The 15,135-nt window shown below is 39.0% G+C and overlaps 1 protein-coding gene across 1 annotated transcript; it reads left to right on the top strand.

Moving 5' to 3' along the window:
- Positions 1-3,549: 3,549 nt before the first annotated feature.
- Positions 3,550-5,072, top strand: hspb9 (heat shock protein, alpha-crystallin-related, 9). Its single transcript, XM_061065886.1, has 2 exons — positions 3,550-3,845; positions 4,413-5,072. Exons 1-2 carry the CDS (start codon positions 3,622-3,624, stop codon positions 4,852-4,854), a joined length of 666 nt encoding a protein of 221 aa, XP_060921869.1. The 5' UTR covers positions 3,550-3,621; the 3' UTR covers positions 4,855-5,072.
- The last annotated feature ends 10,063 nt before the right edge of the window (positions 5,073-15,135 follow it).

Here is a 15,135-nt window from a genome sequence, read left to right as displayed (position 1 = left end):
CCGAACAGCTGAGCTGACCAACATCTCCTGTGGACAATATATACTATTGCAAGAACCTTATACTACCCTTCTTCAAAAACACCAAACTGTTCATTTAACAGGATTGGCTTGATGTTGGTACTTACCTACACATGTCATGTAGAGATATTTATGTATAAATGTATACGACAGGTCCATTTATCATTTACCATAGTGGAGGTTAATGTTCTTAAGCACATTTATACTTGGGAATAATTGTTGCTTTTGTCACGGCAAACACAACCCTGGGATTTTTACTACGTCTAGGGCTTCCAGGTGTCTGCTGCCCGCGGCATAATTGTTTGTGGCTGCCAACTAAGGTAAGGGAGACGGACTTTACCTGTTGCAGTCTTCTCTTGGCGCAACGATGCGTCACTCTCTGGACCAGCTCACTCTGCTCGGTCCAAACCAACGTTTTCGTCCGTCGGATGACAGTTCATTATTTAACAAAAACACACTACAATAACTCAAAGACTTAATTACAAAGAACACAGGAAGGCACCGACAGTCTCTCGTCCGACTACCACGAAGCTTCTCACATTCCCAAACATTTGTGTCCCGCATACCTGCCCGCCTCAGCTAATCAAGACGGTGGCTTCCCTGCCATTGGCCATTTGACCAGGCAGGAAGGCCCGCCTCCCCCTTACTAGCTTGACAGCCATGCCATACAACCTATCAGGGACAGTGTTGCCATAACACTTTGTTAAAGGTCCCATATTCTGCTTTTTCTGGTTTTATATGCTCTTTAGTGTGTTTTCAAAGTATCCTGTGCATGTTTAAGCACATCTATGTGCAAAAATTCAAAGTCCGCGGAAACGCAGCTTCTCCTACGTCCTCCTGTTAGCTGCAGCATTAGCTTCATGTAACGCTCGGTTCTAGCCCCCCTCGGAAAAAAATTGCCAGTGTGACGTCATTGTCAGTGTGATATCACTGATCTAAGCCCATTGGCTCGTTGTGGCAAGCCCAGCAGCTCATGTTGCACGCCCATTAACTTCTGTAGCACGCCCACGATATGCCGTAGCCTGCGGTAGCACAGTAGTGCTAAGGTGCTAATGTTTATGCTCCCCTCGGACGGAGCCAGTGGCTGCATTCCCAATATGGTAGAAGGGGCGGGACATTTCAGAGAACCGTGCTAAGCGACTGACCAATTACGGCAGAGCCGACAGGCCGACCAATCAGATCAGACTTGGCACATGTGGAGACTCTGAACGTGGGCACTTCAGAGCTATTCCACAGCTATTGTGAACATAATTTAGTAGGTACATAGATTAAATATACGAACCCCAAAAAGGGCATAATATGGGCTCTTTAAAACCAATCGGATGATACATATTTTGAACAACAACAAAAAATAAATACATGTAAAGATAATGCTGAATGCATGTGTTTATGTTTATTAAGAACATTACTTTTGTGTGTCAGCTCATAGTTTTGTACTTAGGAAATCCACATCAGCAGACATGACTATGAGATGTTCAAGATGAATGCTGTTTACAGCATTCCCACTAATAACATCATACAACCATAAATACTGACCAGTCTTTTCTGGGTGGTGTAATAATAACAACTCAGTAATATGAGCTGAGCTATCAGCAGCCATCTTGTATCATCCTTTCTATTTATGTCTCTGAAACCCCTGGTTCACTGACACACTTCTTTATTTTTGCAGCAGCTCTTCTCATGATCTAATGTTTACTTTCTTTCTCTTTTCAGTCTACCAACCAATGTCTCAACCAAAAAACATTTTTTTAAAGTCAGTTTGTATCCAGACCACAAAGAACACATAATGTAGACGGTACCCATGACACAACAACAGCGCAAAGACTTCAAATGACCAAAATCACATCAGCGTTCCGATCAACTTAACAAACATAACAGTGTTATTTTAATACCCTTAGTCTGTTTCTAATAACATATAAAATGATCAATGCTAACTATATGCAGTGTTTTTAAAATAAACAAAATGAAAAACAATCAATACAATTCCGAATTTCTGTAATGTGTTTAATGGAGCAGCTGTGCATCTTAAAGTTTATTAATCGCACTGAAGTACAATCTTTTTGGATAATAGAAATGGTCTTGAAAAAGCTTTATTTGTTTCTCGAACTTGTTTACTGTAAACACAGGTTCTTGTGGTGACTAAATTTGATAAAGGAATGAATAATTCAATTTTAAAACTAGCTAACTTTCACATATATAACATTTAAATTTTCACTTCCACATCCTGTGGATCCGTTGGTAGAGTCAGTCGTCTCGCAACCGGAAGGTCAGCCACATGAGTCCTTGGTCACAACACTTATCCCCATGTTGCTCCTGCTAGTTAACTGACAGATTGTGACTGTGTATGAATGACGTTAGTTCCTTCTGATGGTCACTCATAGCAGCCGCTGCATCAGTGTGTGAATGGGTAGATGTGACCTGTGGTCTAGACTCATTTTGAGTAGTCAGAAGACTAAAAGAGCTCAACAAGCTCAAGTCAATTGACCATTTACCACCACTTACTCACTCTATCCCCCTGTCAAAATAGTTTTTAATCCCATTCAACCCCACTCCAACTGAGATTTAATGTGAGTATACACACAGCATTAGCATTTTCATCAAATGGGAGACAGTTATTTTGGCACTTAGGACACCTTGTATGCTGACAGGATTTCATTAGCAATGGGGATAGAGAAAGGCTTTTTTAACATTTGTCAACATTTTAGTATTCAGGAAAGGCAAAAACCTGATTTAATATTGTAGAAGGAATAAGGCCCTTAGACATTACACTACTATGAAGAAAGCTTTAAGCATATAAATAGCAGTTTTACAGTAGAACACTTTGACAGCCACAAATAGTTATGACACAAGCTCCTTGTAATGTGAGCATGCTTGCTTCACACACACACACACACACACACACACACACACACATGCAGAAAGACTCTGGGAAATGTTGACACTCTGAGTTCATCCCTCAAAGCAGCTGTGATGAGGCCTTGAAACCTGAGGCTTGACCTGCTTTGTTCACACTCCTGGTCAACATGTTACCTTCTGAACAGTTGCTGTTAAAGTTGGATTTTTACAAGAAAAAAAAGTAAGATTCATTTATTCTATTTTCTAATCATTTAGGGTTGCTAGTGTAACCAACCTAATCCTTGCAGCTTTGACAAAGTCCAATGTGAGCATATGCTCAAGAAAAGTTTGACACTTTGGAAAACGGACCTTTCTGCCTGTCTTGCTGCGTGTTGAATGAGAAAATGAATACTGCCCTGTGTTTTTATTTTACTGTACATGGATCAAGCATCTAAATAAAGTATTGTTCAGCATACACAGCCGCACCCAGCCAAAGCGGATATGACCATGAGCTGTCTTTAGAGTTTTGATGAGTTGCAGGTCATTCCTGGCTGGCACATGCTTACAAACAGCAGTGAGCTCATGGGGTTTAAATAGGACTGTGGGAGGGGATCAGGACAGCTGGGATTTAAAAGGGAGGGAAACCCCTTTTAATGTCACAAAGTACGAGATAGAAGACGCAAAGGGAGTAGAGGATAAGAACACAACTCTCACAGGTCGATTTTTTTAAAAACGTTTTTTTTTCCAAGAATTTTCTCAGACACGGACATGATGTCCCAGCATGCAGCCTTGACCGGCCTTTTTGGCGATGACCCTTTCTTCAGCCAAGAGCAGCCGCTTTGGCCGCTGCGGCAGGAGTCCCTTTCCTCACTGCAGCAAGACTTTTTCAACCAGAGAACCAAGCTGGCGGGCAGCCTCCTGAGGGAGCTCCATGATGGGACTCACCTGACTAGACTCTGCCAGTTTCCCTTCTTTTCTAACACTTTGGCGAGGTATGGTAAAAACAGTTGATCGCAGTTGTTGATATAACAGATTGGTTTTATATGTGGCTGATTTCAAACTGGATATGGTTTGTGCTGACCTTAAAGTGTTAATAAGTTGGCAAGGCAAGCTAAACTGAATACCCAAGTCTTTTAAAAAATGTTCTCTTAAGTTGTTTGATGTCGATGGGTCTCATGTCTTGTGATTAGAGTTCATTGTTTTCTGCCTAAGAATGGCATGAGCTTGGATGAACTACAGAAGCTATTAGCTCAAAGTTGCAGTAGGCCTATAAGTCTGGTCAGGTTACGGGAAGCTCACATTCCCTCCAAAACAAAAAAAACAAAACAGAATTTGTCAGTAAAGCACTGTGGACACTTCATTTTAGGTCTTTATTAGGATATTCATGCTGCAAACATTTGTGTTCATTTTTGCCCACAACTGAAACGTACCAAGTGTGAATATGTATCATCATCTGATTCAAACATTTTAGTTAGTGTAGGTTTGAAAGAGTCCTTTGATATCAACGCATTCATGAAGTCACTGAGCTGATTCTGATTGAGATCTTGTTTCCCTTTCAGGCGTAGTGATGATGAGCAGCAGAGAGAGACTTCTAGCACAGAGCTACAGAAGAATAACAAAGATGACCTCCTGGTGACCCTAGATGCCCGTGGTTATTCCCCCAATGACATCACTGTCAAAGTGGAGGGGCGGAGCCTTGCAGTGGTTGCCATGAAGCAGGCTGGCGCAGAAGAGACACAGTCTAGCTCTTCCTCTTCCTCCTGTGCTTCGTTCTGCTCCTCTGCCTCGTCAAAGATGGGATTTGTCCAGAAGATTGACCTGCCCGCTCACCTGGATCTGTCTGGCCTCTCCTGCTCCCTGATGGATGACGGACAGTTGCGTATCCATGCCCCTGCTGCCAAGCAACTTATCAGCGGGGAGAGCGAAGGGCCCACTCGCTTCAGGTCATCACTGGAGTTTCCCATTACCAAAGAAAAGACAGAGGAGGAACACAAAGACTAATGCACTAACTTACACAACATTCATACTGAAACAGTTTTTAATAAGCAAACATACAGGTTTTTGACAATCACAACCACAATTTAATTAAAAAAAACAAAAAAAACTTTTTAGAACAATTACAGTTTCTCATGACTTAATTAAATAATATTTATTTTTTAATAATTTGCTATTTGTAAAAACTATTGTATAAAATAAAGTGTTTGATTTTCAGAAAATGATATTCCATGGTAACACTGGTGTTTTTCTTCATTTTACGGAGTTGTTTGATGGATCATTGTGTTTACTTTGTGACCACACGATGGTGCTACTGACCCACACAGACGATGAAGGCACATGATAGAACAGGAAGAACAGAGACGAGGATAGATGCTCAAATGTTGTTTTAATACTGCGTTCCATGTTGTGATGCATATATATTTGGAGCTATTGATTCAGTACTACTATATTGAGAGAACAGAATTATGGCCATATTTCAAATGTATGCTAAATGGTAAATGGACTTGAGCTTGGCTTTTCTAGTCTTCTGACTACTCAAAGCGCTTTTACACCACAGGTCACCTGTTCACAGCCTGATGACAGAGGTTGCTCTGTAAGTGACCATCAGAGGTAGCTAATCCCACACGCATTCATACGACGCTGAGGAAGCAGCAGGAGCAATTTGGGGTTAAGTGTCTTGCCCAAGGACACATCGCACATGTGGCTGCACGAGCTGGGGATCAATGACCAACTCTGCTAACTACCGGGTACTAACTACTAACTGAGCCACAGCCGCACTGTTTAAACTTGTTGTATAACCAATCTTGCAGATGTATAGATAACCGTATCATCAGCATACATCTGTTCTGTTGGTGCAGAAAGTGGGCTTTTCCCATTGACTCTTACACATTGCACTCTTCCACTAAGGTACTAGTCAAACCACTGCAGAGCCTTATCAGAAAATGTAAATTTAAAAGTTTGGGCAGCAGCACATAGTGGTTAACAGTGCAAATGGCTTTTTTCAAGTCTAGGAAAGACAATTACTGGGTCAGTCTAAACGGTGGGGCATTGTCATCCAAGAAAGAGAGTGATTGTCGGGAGAAGGAAAGAAAAGAAAAACAATGTTTCGGCGGGGCAGAGGACAGAGTCGCTGAAGACATGAGACTTGAATAGAGAATTCTGTTTAAATGTAGTGTGACGTGAAAGACCTTTATGGGTCCTCTAAAATAATAAGAATAAGAATAAAATCCCAAGATAAAGCGAAATAATAGGACAGCAAATTTAGTCATGGAATACAACACTTGTATGGAAAACGAGTACAGTGACAGGTTGTACATATTTACAGACCAAAAGAACCTGAAACAGCGGCTGCAGATGTTGTGTCTTGACTAAAACTTGAAAATAATAAGATAATTACTGATTATTTTACAGTATTTATAGTGGAACTGTTTGCAATATTGATGGCAATGCAGCTCAAACAAGATCATAAAATGCAGTGATTCAGTTTCCACATTGACAAGCATTAAAACAGGGACAGCTGACAGTCTGCTTTACAATATACAATATTGTTCAAATACACAAGATCAATAAGGCAAAAGAAAAATACCACATTCCTAAGCGTTCCAGCACATTTAAGAATTTGAGGAAGTGAAAGAGCAGACATTGTGACAGAGGCAGCAAGAAAAGGTAGACTAGAAATAAATATCAAGTTAACAAAAACAGAAGGGAAAGCATAATCTGGAGACTAAAAAAACAGTGAAAACAGAAATGGAAGGAGGCAACAAGACGCACACATATATTCACAGCAGGAGTACAGAAGCTCATTCTGTACTTTGCCATTCAAAGGCGCTTTGTCATTTTTCCCATCATTGCAGCAGCAGTAAGACTATGAGGCAGTAAACCAGAGGAGGGATGAAAGGGACAAAATAACGCATGAGTTTTGTGTTTATTATGGACCAGTATAATTATCATGTTAATGCCAACAGCCTTACTTTTTTACTTTGAGGTGGCTTTATTATATAGATTACCTCAATACTTTTACAGTCAATTTTCTGCTCATTTGGCCATTTATCAAAAAGTGATCACTATTTACAGGTACCCTGCATTTAAACTAATTATAATCTGTAATACAAAAAATTATAACACTATGACTGCTTTTGGGTTTCCTACTCTGATATTGCTTTCAAAGTAATAATGGCCACGGGGTGAATGTGGTGAACATGTAGCATTACCTTGAACAAGCCTCAGGTGGCTAAGTAACTTTAAAAGGTTCCAGGGACACTTTTATTTATTGGCAAGCTAGTGCAGCTGTTTAATGTTTTATGAGTCCTGCCGTTAGGGTTTCAATACAGAGGAAAGAGGGAAAAAGACAAGCACAGAGAAAGCTTTAAAGACCTTAGTTAATCAAAATGACAAAAAAAATAAATCATTCTTTTTCTTATTCTGAATTATATGACGGCCTGGATCGAGTATTCTTTGAATTATTCTAATTGTTTTGTTTTTGGTTTGGTGATTTGGAAATGTACATTTTTCTGTTGTAATAATGGGAAGCACTGGAAAAGACGAGGACGTTTTCATTCATAGGCTTTACAATTCCATGCCTTCCTAACATACAGTATGAACCCAGAGACTTTGGCTTACTGTTTAAAAGGGAGCATCTCGGGTCTCGCTCATATAACTGGACTCATAGCAGTTGGCATGTAAATAAAGTTCCTTGAGCAGTTATGTAGACCTAACTGTAAATGTGTTTAATGTTCACCCCAATTTTTCTCTTTTTTCATCACTTGCCCATTTCCTGACTCCCGCTGCCACCAGTGCAGGTATGTTAGTGGTTGATGTGTTGCTTGAGCATGAAGCTCTCCTCTCCCTGACGGCCTGATCGGTATGTAGACACCTCACTACAAGTCTTGCACCTTCTAGTTTTCATTCTCAATATAAGTACCATTTTACTCAATCCACCATAGCGTGCATGTGTGTGTGCCTGTCATTTATAACTATATTTTAAGCCTTATAGGGTTTTTTTTTCTCCTGGGATTCCTCTCACCCCTCTTCAACTCATCTCACCACTGGTACACCTCAGACCCCGATAAGACCCCCTCCTTTGTCCCTGTGTGACCGGGACCGGGTGTTCTTTTTACAATTATTTTAAATGTAAAATATAGTAACAATGTTTTTTTTACTAAAACTAGAACCACATCTTCTGCTTCCTATTATTAAGAATCTGAGTGCCCTATAGCGGTACTGTCTAAACTAAGTAATTCCTTGCGTGAAACTCCCGAGGTGGCGTTGTCTGTGTTACGGTTCGGTGTGTAAAACAAGGGAGGTGGACCCAAGTGCAGAATAAACTAATAAAACTATTCATTTAAACAAAGAGGCAAAAACTAAAACTATCTATCAAAATGTCCAAACTGAGAAAATCCAAAAATTGACAAGCACTGAGAAACTCTGACACTCCAACATACGACAAACAACACTGTCAACTTACAACAATGAACTGACACGGAAGGGAAGACACACAGAGACTAAATAGACATAGGGTTAAGCAGACACAGGTAAGACTAACAAGACACAGGTGAGGACAATCAGGGCAATCACACCGGGAAACACACAGAGGCAGGAATACAATAAACACTGAGGACAACTACAACCTAAATCATGAAACACTAAAGACACACAGAACTCAAGACTCTAACAAAACACACTAGAACACAGAGATACACGAGGATAATAAATGACAAAATCAAACAGAAAACACTGAAGACAAAACTAGGAAACACACAAGGGAAAAACCAGCAACACTAGGGAACATTAACACACAAGGGAAACAAGCAACACTGGGATAAAACAGGGAAACTCAAATACAAAACCAAATCATGACAGTCTGGTTTCTTTTAGTTACATGCAAAGGCTATACACCTAATATACATTTTTCCCAAACACTTGCATATGCCGCAAACCCTTCATCCCACAACCCTTACTGTCATCACCTCATCCCTTAAACCCTGAACTTTTACCCTCATCTCTTTACTGCAAGCTCTTTACTCCAAACTCTCTAAGCGAAGGCATTATCAGCTGATGTTTTTCTGTTTTTTCTGGGAATGTTTTGAATGAATACAGGGTGTACCAATATACGAAAAATGTAAGTATTTTTAAATCAAGAGAAGGTCAATCATCAACTCCACAAGATAGTTTTTTTACACATAGTACTCTTGATTTAAAAAGCTTCTCTCTTTATATGATGGTCACACAAATTGTGTTAGAATTAAAGTTTTCTTTTGTTCTGTCTTCCTCTCTTTGTGTATCTTAATGCATCTCTCCACATTCATTTTCATAACGGTCCTCTAAGAATCCTGTGTCTTCACAAGCTCTACAGGGGTTCAGTGTTTGTGGGAGTATGTGATTGTGACTGTGCATGTTATGTTATTTGTGTACCAGTGTTTTGGCGGTGTGTAAGATCTCTGTGCTGCTAAGTTATAGAAGTGTGTATCTTGTGTTCATGTGTTTGTATGTGTAAAGGTTTAGAAGATGACAATTCCCTTGCATGTGCATGATGATTTGCCTTCCCCTGAACACCATCATCAACGCACGCACACACAGAAACACTTTGCTGGCAAGCGTTGTACGTTTTCAATGACAACAGTAATGTGTCATAATGATGATGGATTCTTCAGCCCACTGAGGTCGTAAACTTTGTTTCTCGTGATTACAGACATTCTCGAGGGAGAATTCTGTTTAGACCGGCAGCCGTACCGCTCCAAAAAGGCACAACTCTCATCTCAATAATCTAATTTGTGCTTGTGAGCTCTCCAGTCTGGACATTTCTTTGGTTGATTCCTCACAAAATGTGAAAATAACACTCCTTTCTTACAGTCATGTCAGCAACACAAAAAAATGGTAAGAATGAAAAACAGGCACATCAGCTGTTGGTTTTTAACTTTAGAATGTGGTCAGAAATCCTACTCAATATGTATTTATAATTTTTAGCCAGTAATTGGCTTTCCTAGACTTGATTTATAATAATTTGAAGCAGTAATCAGACAAACTTATTTAATCTCAGGTAAAAACATTTTATACTCTTATTTAAAAAAAAAAAAAAAAAAATCATTTTTAATGTCCCATTCAAAACAATGGTTTTGCTTTGATTTATTATTTTTGGCCAAAAACGGTGTAAGTGAACATGAGGGAGGGGGATGGCGGAACACTATGTAGCTCTGGGCTGTTTGGTTTTAATACCACGACACTGCCTGTAACGGCACCCCTCTTGACTAATGCTTTAACCTCACAACAGCATCAGTGTGTGCAGCGGAGAGCGATTTATCCTGCAGCCTTAATTTTGTGATTTTTTTTTCCTCTCTCCGCAGGTATCACAATAAGACAAACAAAAATAAGTCATCACTCTAACTCACATCTGTATGTGTGCTGCACAGCGTCTGTCGAAATCAGATTGATGACCTAAATAAAGATTGGTTCAGCTTACTTTACTTGCAGGAAAGATTGTGAGGCATGCTCACTTTGAAACAACAAATCACGGCCTAATTCTGTCCCCCAATCCATTCATCAGGCAAATGTTTAATATTAACTCTATTTTGGACAGATTTAATTCCTCATGATTTACATTTCCACACACTGTTCTGATTAAATGCTGATTCCATACTGCAGTTTGTGAGAAATGTGAGAAATCTTACACAATACAGGGAAAGATATTTGATTCCTATTTGCTTGACTTTGCTAAAAGGGCTTTTGTCAGCTTTTGTGACTCATCATCATAGTTACTGTACTATTGCTTGTGCCACATGAGTAGAAAATCTATCTATCCGTCATCCATCCATCTATATTAATAAAATAGTCAAATCAACATTATTATCATCTGCCTTTCTAAACACTTTCTAAAAATAAAAGATGCATTCTAGGTGTTCATCGGCTAACATCAGAAGGTATCTGCTGATGTGTTTATCCTTTTAAATCTTTATTCATTTATTCCTTAATTGCTTTGGGATAAATATGAACCACATCAACCAGTTATACACACGACAGCATCTGTGATGTAATAATCCTGTAGATTGGAGACTTACATGTAATAATAGTCTAACGACTTATGTTATATTTGTTCATTTTCAGATCAGATACATTCATTGTTTTGAGATTTAAAAGATGTTCAACTGTATAAAACACACAAAAAAACTGTATTTTACAGAAAGAACTCTGAGGATTGACGCTTTTTTACTGAAATTTTACAGTAGGCCTAAGTGTGCTTCTCAAAACACCACAAGCACCATCTTTTATTCTCCTTCTGACTGTGTGAACAGAGTATGTGTGGATAGTGAAGCTTTTCAATCCATTAGCACTGGGAGAAAGAAAAAATGTGAACAAAAGAAAACCTAATGTCCATCTCCAGCTGTGACATTGTTTGTGGTGTACGCTGTGGATGGACACATGAGGACTTTGAGAACATTACACGGAGCAAAGATAAAGGAAACCCAGCTTGACACATGGCAGAGCGAGAAAAAGAAAAACCTCAAAGTTCCTGAAAAGCAAACCCTGCATAAACAATCCTAATGCAATGCTTTTCACTGCCACGCAAAATTAGTAGTCCATAATGCTTCTCATGGATTGAGCTTTTTACTACTGTTTTGGTAAAAACATTTCTAGCGGTGGGCATGAGTGTTGCAGTACTTGAGTTGTCTCTTTGTAAAACAGTATCAGACACCATGACACATACAGGGTTATACAGTTGAGTTTCTTTGTTGAGGTACAGAGCCTTCCTTTTTTCTCTGGGGAAAAGGGAACACCAAACTCAGGAAAGCTGATTCAAGGTTTGGGAGGCCATTTAATGGAGGTGAGGATAATGGTACTAGGGTGGTAAAATAAAACATCATCTAAAGGTTGAGATACATATAGGAGTTTTGTGGTTGTTGAAAGGGATCATGTGGAATGCTTTCTGTAGGTGAATCAGGTTGATTTTAGGTCCAAAGTGAGAGGTATGGCAAAATTGGAGGGAGGCTTGAAGGTGCCCAACACCGGCGGTTACCTTGTGCTAGCTGGCAAAATTATCGACTTTACTATTACAACAAATGTAACATTTTCAGGTAGCTTGCAGTGCAGATACAAGCAGTAAACTTACATGTTAACCTTGCAGTTGACATGCGCTGGTGGTAAACAGCCCAGCAGGGGGGGGGGGGGGGCTCAATTTGATTGTTTTGTTGAAAAGCTGCAACAAACTCATCTACTGACTCTACCTTTAACGTGGGTTCAGTCAACACAGAAGGAATAAAACTTAGGTTTTGGGCTGATTTTGGCATATTTACATAGATGCCTTTTTACACATAGATATGTGGATTTATGCACTTTCATAATTCAGTACATTCAATAAATAAAATTAAAAATGTACAAATACAAATCAATTATCCAGTATCAATTTCTTTATTGGACAAGGACAGATGTGTGTTATTCTATTTTATAGTGTTTATGTTAGTGTTATTTCTGGGGAATATTTGAGAGCAGAAAACTTGATTTAATGAGTAATTTACAATAAAAATAAGTTAGTCACAGTGTTTATTATTATTTTATTTTTATTATTTTATTATTTGAACCCGGGCCGCCCGCCCGGAAGACCACAACCTCCACACATGGGGCGCACGCACCAACCACCGCGCCACCAGCGCCCCAACACTGTGTTTATTTAATACATTTTTACAGACTGATCCTGTGAACTGCAGCAAGTTTCATCTGCTCTATTATTTGTCCCATTTTAAAGGCTAATCATGTTTAACATGTGCACAGGTCCACTTACAATTATACCTCAATCTGAAAGTTTCTTAAAAATGCCTTACATCACGTCAACTAGATTGAGCAGCTGTTTTATTATTGGATGGAAAAAGGCAAAATAAAAATCATCAAAAACACAGTGTGCAACCTTCTGACCATCAGGTTGAAAAGAGCTCCACATACAAACCAATTGTGAACGATATAAACCCTCAAGAACTGTGTAATGGAAACCGACAAACTTACATTTGATTTGAGTATACCTTAAAGTTGAAGAAAAACATTAAGATTTATTTCTTAAGGACTGACTTTGTTTTTATTTAGTACTTTTTTTCATAGGATGTGTTTCATATTATTCTAGAAGGGCTGATATTAAAAGCTATGAGAGACTAAAAAAACAATACACCGTTAATAAAAAGGAAATGCTAATGTTGTTAGCAGTGGGAAATAATTTCATTAGTGAAAAGGAAAATAAAAAGTGTAATAACATGGCTATGAAATTTGAGATGATTTATCTAAGCCATGATATTATCTGGACTGAAATCTTATTAAGGGGTTGAGGATTTTTCTCTGACTTATTATGTGTAAGAATAAATGCTATAGGAACAGAGACATGCACAGAAAAGAAGTCGGCGTAAGACAGAAGCACACAAAAGGCAATCACGTGCATATGAAAATATATAATAAACACACTCCATTAGACTGATGTGTTGTTTCATCGGGCTGATACGGCTTGTTATCAGTGAAGCTAGCTGTCATCCTGTCCTGACAGAGCGGAGATGCAGATAGACGACTCATAGACTTAAATAAACACAAGATGGGAGATGGGCTTTAAAAGCTTTTCTGTTTGTTAGCATGTGTTTGTTTAAGTTTATACATGTGCTAACATAACTGTTGATGTACCTCTATTTATAGTACCTTCTGTGTTTGATCTATGTAAGAGATGTGCAAGGGTCTGCGTGAGAGTGTCTGAGTGTGTGCAGGTGTGTATGATTCAATCCTGAGTGACGTGATTAGACAGCAACAAAACTGTGTGTTTTATCAGGGCTTGGTAAATGTTTCCTGCCACTCTTCCTTCCCGCCTTCGGTGACTTTCACCTTTAAAAGGCTGCTGCTGATACAATCAAACACAGACACTCAGTACACGTGTACATACACTGGCGTGCACTTTAAGGAATGTTTTTTCCCCCCTCATTTATACATATGATTACGTTCACAGCTAGAACATGTTGCAGCTATCCAACATGTCACATTTCATGATGTAGGTCAAAATCTGGAAAAGTGATCCTCACCTGAAAGTCCAAGAAAAACACAAAAGCCAACCTCCCCCAACAAAAACAGGGCTTCAACACACCTAAAAAGCATTTTTTTTTTGTTTTTTTTTTGTATTACTTTATATCTGTAAACATATTATAAGATATCAAGAAGCTTGGTTTTTATTTTATTAAACATATTTCAAGATCAAATCATCTTTCATTTCAATCATGTTCTTCTAAGATCTCAAACATTTTTAGCTTCTTTTAAGATCCTATATGTCTTTAGCTGTAACTTCAAATGTTATTTGAAAAATGTTGTCTTTTTAACATTTCTTTTACACTACTCAGCCAAGCATTTTCTCCAATTCACGCTTACATTGTAACCAAAAGGATTTTCAAAAGTGTGTTAACTGAACTGAAACCGGACTCAAGCATTGCCCCACAAAGAGCATTAACTGTAAGGCCAAAATGGCCATTTTAAAGTCAGCCAGGCACTACGGTGGCCCTGAAGTGAAAAACACAACAACAAATCAGACTAGAGCGGCCCTGAGCAGTCATTTTGCAGATCCCAAACTCTATTATCTCTCATGATAATAAATACCCATTATAAAGAGTAATGCACTTATTGTGTTAGGATATCTTTTTAGAAATGAAATAACAACAAAATGTACATTTTACAAGAACAGGGATATAAGGATACCTCCTGGACGCCTCACTTTGGAGGTTTTCTTTGCACACCCAACAGGGAGGAGACCCCAATGTTAGACCCAGAGTTCGTTGGGGGGATTACTATGTATATCCAGTCTGGCCTGGAAACGCTTAGAATCCTCCAGGAGGAGCTGGATAATGTTGCTGTGGAGAGGAAAGTCTGGGTTGACTTACTTCGCCTGCTGCTATCTCGAACAGACCTTGGATAAGCGGATTAATGTTAGGTATTTGTAAATAGTATTACAAAGAGAAAGTTCAAGACCTGCTCTTTTTTCAAAGTATCTTGAAATAATGATAGATGGTTGCTTCTTTGGGACGGCAAATTGCAGAGAATAAGGCTCTGACTAGTTGATGCGTATGCATTAAACAGAGTTTGAAGCCTCCTGCCACTGGGCTAAGTCCGGGATGATCGATTTTGTTAGTTTGTTTTTGGAAATCTGTCTGGTATATTTATTGGCCATTAAAACCCAATTTTCAAGCAAGGAATGATTCTTAGATGAGATTATTCTCAGATCTGCAGCTATATGTCTTGAATAATCATGTGAAAAGATGACCAGAGCTCTCAACTAGTCACCTGTTG

Source organism: Labrus mixtus, chromosome 20 (genome assembly GCF_963584025.1).
Source record: "Labrus mixtus chromosome 20, fLabMix1.1, whole genome shotgun sequence".
In the NCBI taxonomy this organism is placed as follows: Eukaryota; Metazoa; Chordata; class Actinopteri; order Labriformes; family Labridae; genus Labrus; species Labrus mixtus.
This window is presented reverse-complemented; position numbering and strand designations above follow the sequence as displayed.